A 12,463-nucleotide genomic window follows, 5' to 3' on the forward strand; every position below is an offset into this window, starting at 1 on the left:
ATTTCTAGGAGCAGTGTACATCATGTATATAGTATTGATGCCTACAGCTCTACCTCCTCTTGTAGATTTGAAGGCATCCTCTGCCCCTAGGGCAGAGGTGCCCCTGTCTCCAGGCTTCACACCCTGTGCATCCTACGGAAAGCCCATACTGGTGAGCGAACCACACTCCAGTTGACTGAAGTGTCTGAAGGAAGCTCACATACAAGAGCATTGTCAAATCTGCCATAAATTCAGCCTAGTCCAAAAAAAGACACCTTGAATGCCCATTCGAGAGCTCAGGCTTCATTGGTAGCGTTTCTGATCCAAGACATCTGTCGAGCAATAATTTGCTTCTCAGTAAATACATTCTCATCCCACTGTTCCATCACCCGCCACGTTAGAGATGATGGCAAGTTTGGTAGAGCGGTGTTGTAGTACAAATTAGGGATGTATGCAACTAGTCCCTTGACTAACTACTCCTGCTGGGGAGAGCAGGAGCCAGTGCTGTGGGAAGCTGGCTTAAAAGCCGGTTCCCCTAGCACAATCTCTGCAGGAGTCAGGGGAGGCAGGAGGATAGTGAGGAACAGGCGTGAGCTGGGAATCAGGTGATTCCCAGATCGCCCTCAGTCCCAGATGCTGCACCTCTGCTTTTTAAATGTATTAAGAGCCTGCCTGCTCTTAATACATTTATAAATCAGAAGTGCAGCGGACGGACCAGCGCGAGCTAGGAATCAGCTGGCATGGCTCATGCTAGATCCTTCCTGCTGCGCTTCAGCCTGTTAAATGTATTAGGAGCCATTAAAAGGCTGGTGCGCAGTGGTGGGGACCTGGCATGAGCCAGGCCAGTTGATTTCTGGCTCATGACGAGTTCCCACTACGATCCAGAATTTTTACATTTAAGGCTGGTATGCCGTGGGGGAACCCGGCTCGAAGCAGGACCAACCCCAGCCAGGGCTTTTTCAATCAGAGCCTTAAAAACCTCTAAAGGTGGAGAGTCTACCACCTCTTTAGGCAACCCATTTCACTGCTTCAGCACTCTCCTAGGGAAATAGTTTTTCCTAATATCCAACCTAGACCCCCCACTGCAACTTGAGACCATTGTTGCTTAGTCTGTCTAGGGATGTGGAAGTGTTTACGTGGACAGTATGGGCGGGGAGCGGGCTTAAAAGCCGGTTCGTGGGGCGCGACCTCTCTCCTCCGGAGGTTATTTTGAAATAACTCCTGCTCTCCAGGAGGAATAATGCTTATTTCTAAATAGTTATTTCCAAATAGCAGTAGTGTGGATGCCCACTGTTGCTATTTTGAAATAACTACTCCCCAGAGTTGTTCAAAGTAATTACTCCACAGTGTTTCCTGGGGCTCTAAGTTGAGGTAGTGTGCCCACATTAAGGGAGCCTGCCTTGGACTATATTCGAGGTTCCCTGTAGCATGGATGCCCTATTTCAAAATAGTTGTTTCAGGAGTTGTTATTTTGAAATAATTTCCTACTGTAGACATGCCCTCTGAGACTAACAGATTTATTAGGGTATAAGATTTCATGGGTAAAATCCACTTCATCAGAGGAACATAACTGCCATTCCAATTCATCTGATGAAGTGGGTTTTATCCATAAAAGCTTATGTCCTAATAAATCTGTTAGTCTCTAAGGTGCCATAGGACTCCTCATTGACTGTACTCCTTGTTTTTTGTGTTGTAATTAAAATCAATATATTTTAAAATGTAGAAAAACACCAAAAATATTTAATACATTATTATTTTCTAACAGTGTGATTAATCAAAAGCCGTAGTTTTTACAGCAAAATCAATTTTAAATGTCAGGACGAGAGAGGGGCTTGCAATACTTTGAAGGGTAACTTTTGTGTGAAATGTTTTAGTGGTAACTTATTTGCACTCCAGAATTTAACCCCCTTGAATTTTGAATACTGTATATGGTATTTTAAATGCTGTTTTTATGGAGAAGCCCAACTTTACAGTTAAGAACAAAGAGTGCTCACCTGTTAAATATTCATTATCTGGTTTAATTATCCCCAAATTGTAATTAGAACTGAAAATGAAATTGACTACACACTGATAAGTAGCTTCACTTAAGTGGGAACATTATCAGATCCTAATCTACTTTAATCATCCAAGACACAAGAATGCATATATTTTAAAGCAAAATTGTAAGAAGAAATTTTAAAAGTATTGTCTATTTATAATACAGTGGTAGCCTATTTTCAAAGGCACTGAGTGTTGGGTAAAATCCACTCCCATTAAAGTCAATGGAAGTTTTACCTGTGACAATGAGTAAATTTACACAGAATTTTGGAGCAAGTGGAAATGAGCGTACAAGACGGAGTGGACAAACTTGAGCTAGCAAGACTGGCGCTAGTGCTCTAAAAGTAGCTATATACACAGTGCTTTGAAGTTGTAGCTATAGTTGGAGCTATAGCTGAACCCTAGATTTTCCCCTGTTAATAGCAGGGAAGAAATTTTTATTTTTTTAAATGTATGATTTCTTGCTGTATCAGTTTGACTTTCTTTAATTACAGCAGTGAATCTTCAACCACACCCAAAATAAGCTACAAATGGTCTGGTAGCACTTTATAGATTAACAAAACATGTAGATGGTGTCATGAGCTTTTGTGGGTGCAGCCCACTTCTTCAAATGACTGGAGTTATGAGTAGGGGATATGAAAACTTGAAATAAATAGGAAAGGGGAAGGAGAGGGGGGAGAAAAAGAAAAAAGAAAGGGGTGTGAGAGACAGATCTACTTTGACCTGCTTAGGTTGAAGTACCCATTCTCCAGATACTTAATGATATTCTGTCTCGCACCCCCCTTCCTTTTTCTCCCCCCTCTCCTTTCCCTCTTCTATTTTGAGTTTTCATATCCCCTACTCATAACTCTGGTCATCTGAAGAAGTGGGCTGTGCCCACGAAAGCTCATGATACCATCTACATGTTTTGTTAGTCTATATAAGTGCTACCAGACCATTTGTTGGTTTTTTTCTGTAACAGACGAACTCCTGAAAATAAGCTGATAGCTCAGATTTAAAATGTGTATCAATTTGTTTTAATAGTGACAGAAAATGTCCTAGCCCTGGTCACACTGGCACCAAGTCTTCAGCTCCTAGTCGATCATCTGTGAAATCTGTGTCAGACACAACAAAACAGGAAGATATAGAAAATAAATCTCCTTGCAAGGAGCTTCTATTATGTGATGCCAAAGACAAAAAATCTTCAAGGTATGTGTCTTTCAACTACTTTGAAGTATGGATTGTTTGGAGACTTCATGTAAAACACAGCTTGTCACATAAATACAGTACAGTGATTTATTAGTGAAATTCCCAAGAGTGTGTGGGAAGGCACACAAAAGCCATGAATTTATCTCTAAATTAGAAATACCATGTCATAATGTACACAGCCAGTGAATAATGAAAAGTGTAAGCAAATTATTGATTCTGTAGAGGTGAGGAATTTCCCTGCGTTCTCCTTTAAAAACAAATCACATTTTTAAATGAAAAGTGCTTAGTTAGCTCATCAAGCTTTTGTATTAGTTATTTGGACCAAAAGGAACAAGATGTGTTTAAGCTAATTTTAAATATAATCATGGAAGATAAGTAGACACTTTGGCATTTCAGAAAAGCTGTTAGTGTCAATTTGTGATGTTAAAATGTATACGTTTCAGTGACTTCAATGGAGCTTCATGTAGCTAAAGAAGTCTACTCAAGTTAAACTCACTGCAGGTTTGGAATCTTATTTTGGAAACTCTTTTCTTAAACTAGAATGAGACACCCTTGTTTAATTCGGTGCACCTTCACATTATGTCAAACACTCATAACACCCAAATGATAAGTGGTGATAGTAGCAATTTACTTGAGATACAATTCTCTGCCTAGGAGAGTTAATCAAATACAGTAGATATCTTGAAGTAATATTTAGATTATTGAAGCTTACTGTTTAATTAAGAAGCAGTTCCATCCCTTGAAACTTGGATTTAGTCCATGATTTCTTTCTCAATTAAAGCATCTGCAGATCTACTTTTTGATATAGGTGTTACAAATAAAAAAAGAACATTGCAGTAATTGAAAACTTCTAGTAGATGCAGCCAAGTATTTCACTTAGGTGTGAGCATGCCCAGTATACTATAGCTGGAAAAATTTGCCTAGCAGCACCACATGGCTGCAACTCCTCCTCTGGCTATATGAGATAGCACTGCCTTGACCTTCTCTCTGTTCTTTATACCACCCATGGCTAGAGTCAGAGCTCCAGGTGGTCTTAACCTCACAACCCTTCAACTGGTTTAGTTTTCTCTTGGTGAAAATACCCTGAGTGTTAGATTAGCATTAGCTATGATAGTTTAGATTTCCTCCGTCATGCCCTCATGGAAGTTTAAACACTGTTCTTCATATGAGGGAACAATCACCAACCGTGATCCCCAAGTATTTGGCATTCAGCAGTGGCAGTCGTATAGGCTACAGTGTATGTTTGGCTAGCCTTTCCTTCCTCTGAGGTAATGGGACTAACCCAGAAAGAGCTGTAGCTCTCACAAGGGAAATCAGTTCGGCTCTGGATTCGGCCAGTCCTCCCCAACCACTCACTTTGACTCCTTGGTTCAGAACACTGTTTCAGTCATTGCTCCTCCCTTCTTATCTCTCCCCTTTGGGAACAAGCTTGCCCATTTTCACAGTGCTTTAGGGCTCAATCACCACTGATAAGCTGGTCCTAAGCACCATCAGATTGGCTTATGTCATCCAGTTCCTCTCCGCACCTCTTCCTTGTCGCTTTTCAGGGACCCCATTTTTGAGCAGGTTTTCTGTCTTCTGGTTTTGTAAGCGGTGAAGGAGGTTTAACTGGTACACCAGAGTCTTGGCTTATGCTCCCAGTAGTTTGTTGTATCTTAATCCAAAATTAGGGATAAGAAGACCCATCCTTAACCTTCATGGCCTCGACAAATATATCAGATACATGAGGTTTTAAATGATCATTCTATAGCCTCTTCTCCCTGTGTTCTCAGAACAGCTGGTTTGCTGCTCTGAACTTCATTGTCTATTTTCATGTGACAATTTTGCTGAGCCTCAGAAAGTTCCTTTGATTCATTATGACAGAGGGTGACTCACAGTACAGTACTTCCTTTCAGCCTCTCTTCTGCCCCTGCATTTTTACGAAGGGCATCATCATTGTTGTGGTGTACCACAGAAAAAGGGAATTCAGTTTCCCATATCTAGACAACTGGCTACTGAGGGGCAGATCCAGGTAATAAGTTCTTGTTTGCATCAGCATCACACTATATTTGCGTGACTGTCTGGGTATCCTAACCATCAGGAAGACAACTGGCTCCCACTGAGAAAATCAGATATATTGGGGCATTGAAAGCATTGACCGTTTTCAGACAGCGTGCACCTTTGCCTCGGTCTGCAGCCTCAGTCTTCCACAATGGTTCAGATGTTTCCACTTGCACACAGGTGGTCTAGTTTGTGGTGTCGTGCTTTCACCTCTTTTAGCTGTGTCTCAGGACAGTTTACCATTCTGCTCATTATGAATGAGACTTTAAATTCATAACTTTGCTAGGCACTAAAAACCACAGACTGAATAGAGGCACTGGATTTATGGCATAGTACAACAACCTGTAACCTACTAATAACCCAGCTGCTTCCTTTTTCCTCTTTATGGAAGGGTACTAAGGAGCATCCTCACCTTGAATGGTCCCTTGAAATATATAGTAATTACTTACATAAAACAATCAGTTTAGATCTTGTATTTAGCTATGACACTGTAATCTAGACATAGCCTAACTCAAAGATCTTCTAGTAGCACACATGTGCCACTGCAAGGTCTCCCATTTAGCCATTCTATGCCACCAGGAAAGAGCTTTCCTGCCAACATAATTAAACCACCCCAACAAGAAACAGTAGCTATGTTGGGGAGAGCATTTTTCATTGACATAGCACTGTCCAGGATGTCAGTGATATTTATGTTGGTAAGGTGTAGCTTTTTCACACCCCTGACCAATAAAAGTTTTACCTACACAAGTGCTAGTATAAACAAAGCCTTAGTTTCCCAGATCTGAAGAACTGTGAGAGCTCAAAAGCTCTTTCACCAACAGAAGCGGGTCTAATAAAAGATATTGCCTTATCCACCTTGTCAATATGACTACAACACTGGATATTTATGGTACTTCAGCTAACTCTATTGGATCAAAATTGACACATTTCCAGTCTGTGAAATTAGAAAACAAAATTACTTTGTGAGTAGAGTATTTCCATTACAATTTCGTTTCTTTTAAAAATAATCAACTTTATTGAAGGTACTAGTCATATAATCTTTAAATTCATATGCAAAGTTTGGATTATGGGAGTCAATAGAAGATTAATCCACTTCCTAAAAATAGATACTGTAGATTCTATCTAGAAAGTAATAGGAAAAATTGAGTGATACTTTTATCACTAGTATTCAAGATTTTCATAATTTCTAATATGATTCTTCAAGATAAACACTGCTACCTAAAAGAGTACCTCTGTGAAATTTCTGTTTAAACTGGAATCACATTTGTGAAATACAGGACAAAGCAAAGAAAAATTCCCATAGCTCCTCTTATTTTGATCAATAGTATGACAATGCAAAATGGAAGAGAATTAAATATATCTATCTGCACAGCACATTCAGATTCTATTATTGATTCTCTCTTTTTAATAAGTGGAAAATATGTCATAACTCAAACATCTTGAAACCTGTAGAGTAAAAAAATAAGATAAAACAGAAAAGAAAAAAAATTGATCCCAGCTATCTTCAGCTAATAGAATAAAAAGTAAATTAAGTACATGGTTATGCTTGGACGTCATTAAAGATTTTTTTCTTATAGAATGTCAGCAGCAATTGCAATGTTGACAATATATAAATGTTTTAATTTTATAGCAAGCAATTATGGACTTCTCCAATTATTGATGCAAGTCTCATAGAAATCAATGGAGAGGCTTTATTTGACTTCAGTGGGATTTTGATCAAGCTATTAATAAGCAAGACACAGTAACTGATTACAAACAAGCAAAAATGTACCTTTGACCTATTAGAAAGAGATAATCATGCACAGAGGTTAAAGATAATTGCCTCAAACAGAATAGTGAAGGCCAAAATCTTCAGAAATAGGAGTCTAGATTTAGTCTTCTCAATTCATACATAGAATTCTAAATTAGTGATTTGATTTTCAAATGTGCTGAGTCCCCACCTAATGCCACAGGATTGTCTTTCAGTTTCACAGAGGAAATGGGGCCCTTGTGCCGTGAGAGTGTAAAGTACACTTTTTTTCAACATACCTATCAAAAGTATGTGACAAGCTCAAAACAGTTTAAAGCTGAAGTAGGTTTATAAGCTTTCTGGCATCCTTTATACATCATTTTTCTATTATTATTATTATTATTATTATTAATAAAAGAACTAGGGGTCACAAAATGAAATTAATAGGCAGTAAGTTTAAAACAAACAAAAGGAAGTTTTTCTTCACTCAGTGCACACTCAACCTGTGGAACTCCTTGCCAGAATATGCGGTGAAGGCTAGAACTTTAACAGGGTTCAAAAAAGATTCATGGAGGTTAGGTCCATCAATGGCTATTAGCCGGGATAGGTAGGAATGGTGTCCCTAGCCTCTGTTTCTCTGGTGGTGTGTGACAGGGGAGGGATCATGTGAGGATTATCTGTTGTGATCCCTCCTTCTGGGGCATCTGGTATTGGCCACTGTCGGCAGACAGGATACTAGGCTAGATGGACCTTTGGTCTGACCCAGTATGGCCGTTCTTACATTCTTAAATGTTATCACAACACTTGGTAGCAATAGAGAAGGGTATAAGAATTACACTATTAGCTAATTATTCCTATTTACTAGGAATATTGAGCTTCACAGTACACTGCCGCAATTGATCAGTTAAGAGTTTTAAAACTAGGCCCCAGATTCTCTCTCACACATTCTTGGTAGAAAGATTAACAGTGACTGTTTAGGATCTAGCTACATCTGATTGGACAGAGTCTGTTGATTGAACATACAATTAAGGTTGTCAATACAGCTAACTCAAATAAAATCAACTCAAAAAAATAATATGATTCATCACAGTTTTAACCACACTGTCAAACAATAATAGAATAAACTTCAGAGAGGTAGCCGAGTTGGTCTGTAACAGGAAAAACTTAAAACACAACAGATAGACTAGTAGCACCTTAAAGACTAACAAAACATGTAGACTGCTGAAGAAGTCATCTGAAGAAGTGGGTTGTACCAACAAAAACTCATGATACTATCTACATGTTTTGTAGGTCTTTAAGATTCTACAAGTCTGTTTGTTGTTTTTTAAGTTTTTCCTGTTCCAGGCTAACTCAGCTACCCCTCTGAAGCAAAATAATAGCATACCAATTTAAACGTATCTACTTTATATGAGAGAAAGTTTGTCTGTCTATTCAAGAACTCCTCTTAAACAGTAAGGGCTAGGACCACCAAACTTGGCACACAGCTACCTCTTATAACTTAAAGCAGGGGTGGGCAGTACAGCAGTGGCTGTTCACCAGGGTTAGCCCCTAATGGACTGCTGCCTCTATAGTTACCTGCGTCTCCACAGGCGTAGGCGATCACACCTCCCATTGGCAGGAACAGCGATCCACAGCTAATGGGAGCTGCAATCCCCCATACCTGCGGAGGTGCAAGTAATTACGGTGGTGTGGGGGCCCACTAAGGACTAACCTTGGCAGATCAGATCTGGCCCACAGGCTGGTCTTTACCCACTCCTGACTTAAGGCAACATAAGGGTTTGGTTGTGCCAGGAAACTGGGATGTGCCTGCAATGGGTTTGCTTCTCCTAAAACCATGCAGAAAAGAGACAGAATCATCAGGCAGGTGAAAGGGTCTGACTGGGGGGTGCTACTCCTTCCCCCAATCCTGAGCCTCCCACCCTCCAGGTGCCGTTGAAGGAGGGCAGAGGGGTGGGGAGGCTGAAGTTCCCTCTCTCCCCTCTCCATGATTCATACCAGGACATTGCTGGCTTTTCCCTTTTGTCAGGGAGTAAGGGGAAAATGCATGCTGTTGCTGGACCAGAGAGCCCCTAGACCAGAGTGTCCTGGCTTGGGTCAGCATAGTCTCAGCAGCCTTGGGGCATGGGCAGGCTGTGGAGCCCATCCATCTGCTGACAGACCCAAGGAGATCCCTGAGTCTGTCAGCAGAGGGGCTGAGCTTCCCTAGTCAGCAAACACCCTTGACAAATGCAGATTTTTGTTTTTGTTACATGACTGCACTGAGAAACAAAATCATGTAAAACTAGTAAGTCCATTCAGTCCCATTTTTTGTACCTAATTTTTATATAAATAAACACTTGAAATCTACAGCAGCTGTTTAAGTTTGTGCCGAAGTCTGGAATTCCTGCTGTACGTATTTACTTTGCGCTCAACTGTAATAGTTAATTTGTGTACCACCAAGTTAATTTGCGTACCACCAAGTTCACTTTTGCCAATTCTTTGTATCCAGCGCAACCCTGTTTATGCCAGTGAAGCTTTGCCATCTGCCTGAGGCCTAATTATAGCCCAAAATATTAATAGGTATGTAAAAAATAGCTTTAGAGACCAGATCTATACTGCAAAGTTTTGTCATCATAGGAGTATATCAGTCAGTGGTGTGTGGAAAAATATTCATACACTCTATACTGGTAAAAACCCTAATGTATACACAGCTACATCAGTATAAGGATGTTTCCGTAAGCCTAGCGATCGCGATCACGATTCAAAGAGGTTGAATTTTGTGCTAGCAGAAACGCTCCTTTTGGGTACATCTAAACTACATAGCTCCGTCAATGGAGCCATGTAGATTAGTGTACTCGAAAAAGGGAAATGTAGCGAAGATTTAAATAATCGTCACTTCATTTACATCAAAATGGCTGCCATGCTGTGCTGATCAGCTGTTTGGCGGCACAGCGCGGTACTCTGGACGCTCCATGGTCGACAAGGGAAGTCCTTATTGACCACCCTGGTAAACCTCATTCCACGAGGCACAACGGGGCAGTCGACAAGGGCTTCCCTTGTCAACCACGGAGCGTCCAGACTACCATGCTGTGCCGCTGCACAGCGCAGCAGCCATTTTGATGCAAATGAAGCAGCGATTATTTAAATCGCTGCTTCATTTCCCTATGTCTAGAAACCTCATCTACATGGCTCTGTCGACGGAGCCATGTAGCCTAGACATACCCTTTGTGTTCACATAAGCTATGTCTAAATTAGGGGGTTCTTGCCAATATTGCTAAACCAGTGAAAGTATTTGTTGTGTAGACAAGGCCCATGGTAAGACAAAGGGTATCATCTGTTTGTCATTAAGACACACTTCTTTGTTTTGGAGGTGGTGCAATAGGAATTTGGCCAATAGAAACAATTACACATCTGAATTAATGGATGTATAAATCCTTCAAAATATTTTAATGCGTTTTACTATTACGATATAGTGTTCTTTGTGTAAGTAAAGTTAATAAAAACTGAATACTTTTTTTCCTCAGAGGAGGGCAGCAAGCTAAGGACTCTGCTAAGAAGGAAGAGTGTGAAGAAGAGGAGACAGAAAATGAGTTGTCAACTTTAAATGAAACTAGAGGTAACTGAGCAGAAATTCTATGTCTGGCACTGAGATTTGCAATATAAAAGCCAAATGATTTGTGTGCTATTTTGTGATTCAATTTGTAGGCCAAATTCATTGTTGATATAAGAGGAAACAATTCCATTGACTTCAAGTGAGTTGTGCCCTCTTAAACCCCCAAGCAGATTTGACACCTGTAGTTTTTATCTTTTGTTATCAGGGAAGATTGTGCCTAGTACTTATATCACAGCTGTAAAAATGAGCTCTGAATTGAATACCAGTGTACAAGGTCTCATTTTAAGATTATTTTTCTCCACTGAGTTTTCAAATAGCTGATTGCCCATGCTAAATTGTAAAAGAGTAAAATATAAATACTTCACCAAAACACTATACAGGCAGTCCCCGGGTTACGTACAAGATAGGGACTATAGGTTTGTTCTGAAGTTGAATTTGTACGTAAGTCGGAACTGGCGTCCAGATTCAGCCGCTGCTGAAACTGACCAGCGGCTGACTACAGGAAGCCCGAGGCAGAGTTTCGCTGCCCCGGGCTTCCTGGAATCAGCCGCTGATCAGTTTCAACAGCAGCTGAATCTGGACGCCTGCGACAGAGCAGCTGGGGCGCTGCCGGGTAGGTCCCCGCAGCGCCGCACCTCGGTGCTGTGGGGACCAACCCAGCAGCACCCCAGCTGCTCTAACCCAGGTGCCCCAAGTCAGCTGCTGCTGAAACTGATCAGCGGCTGATTCCAGGAAGCCCGGGGCAGTGAAACTCTGCCTCGGGCTTCCTGTAGTCAGCCGCTGGTCAGTTTCAGCAGCGGCTGACTTGGGGACGCTTGGGGCAGAGCAGCTGGGGTGCTGCTGGGATGGTCCAGTAGCGCCGAGGAGCGGCGCTGCGGGACCAACCGGCAGCGCCCCAGCTGCTCTGCCCCAGGTGTCCGCGAGAAAAGCCTGGTCTGCTGGGGGGGCACACTAGCTGCGCCTCCCGCCCCCAGCAGACCAGGGAGACGCGGAGCAGCTTTTCTTGCCCCGGAGGACGCAGGCGGCGGGACCGAGGCGCGTCTGGGCGGTCCCGCCGCCCGCGTCCTCCGGGGCGAGAAAAGCCCCGTTCATAAGTACAGATCCGACATAAGTCGGATCCGCGTAACCCAGGGACTGCCTGTACTGAAAGAATATTAAGGATGCAAAGGGAAGCACTTCAGAATCAGTTTACCAAAGTTGAGGTTGCCCACACAGCCTCAGGTGCCCAATTCCTTAAGTCCCTCTAGCTCCCATTGGCTTTTCAATTGAAGTTTGGCCCCAAAACCAGTTATGCTCCTTTGAAAATCCAAGTCATGGTCCTTAGTTGCTTTACACTGCTGCAATCCGATTTACTTCAGCAAAGTTACTGATTTACTGTGGTAGAAGTCAGAAGAGTCAGGCCCATCGTATCCATTGGGGTCTAAATGTTAAATTAACATAAAATATAGAAGAAGGCATGGATTTGCAGGACGACAGTATCATTCACTCCACATCACACGTGGAAATCAGCTGTTAGTGTGAAATTGCAAGGGTCAGCTTTACCTTGTAAAATGATGGGATGCCTTTTCAGTCAGCCTAAATAAATACAAAATCATGTCTACTCCATTTTAGAAAGATGAGATACTCTACAAGTGATTTCTGAATTATGACGTTCATAGTGAGAGATTCTCTGTTACGCCCTTAGAAACACAGTAAAGGACTTGCAGCCTGGGCTGTGGAGGAAGAGCCTCGTTGGCATTAAGCCACTTTGCGCTCCACTGACCCATGGACTGCTCCAGGGCTTGTGCCTTAACACAGACAGTCCTACAGATGTAGCTAAATTTTAGCAGCCCTGTGGGGTTCCTTCTGGGCTGCCACAGTATACAGAATCTCTACAGCACTGATGCTGAAACCTATCG

The 12,463-nt window shown here is 41.8% G+C and overlaps 1 protein-coding gene across 7 annotated transcripts in view; it reads left to right on the forward strand.

The window, feature by feature from the left end:
* Positions 1-12,463, forward strand: part of L3MBTL3 (L3MBTL histone methyl-lysine binding protein 3) — a 161,227-nt gene that overhangs the window by 138,327 nt on the left and 10,437 nt on the right. For 6 of the 7 annotated variants that reach the window (XM_075924145.1, XM_025182380.2, XM_006118582.3 and 3 more), the window contains 2 exons: positions 3,040-3,204; positions 10,477-10,568. In XM_075924145.1, the coding sequence (XP_075780260.1) occupies positions 3,040-3,204; positions 10,477-10,568 (257 nt within the window). The remainder of the gene's footprint in view (positions 1-3,039; positions 3,205-10,476; positions 10,569-12,463) is intronic. The other variant, XM_006118587.3, reaches the window with a different exon arrangement.

This window comes from Pelodiscus sinensis, chromosome 3 (assembly GCF_049634645.1).
Source record: "Pelodiscus sinensis isolate JC-2024 chromosome 3, ASM4963464v1, whole genome shotgun sequence".
NCBI lineage: Eukaryota > Metazoa > Chordata > Testudines > Trionychidae > Pelodiscus > Pelodiscus sinensis.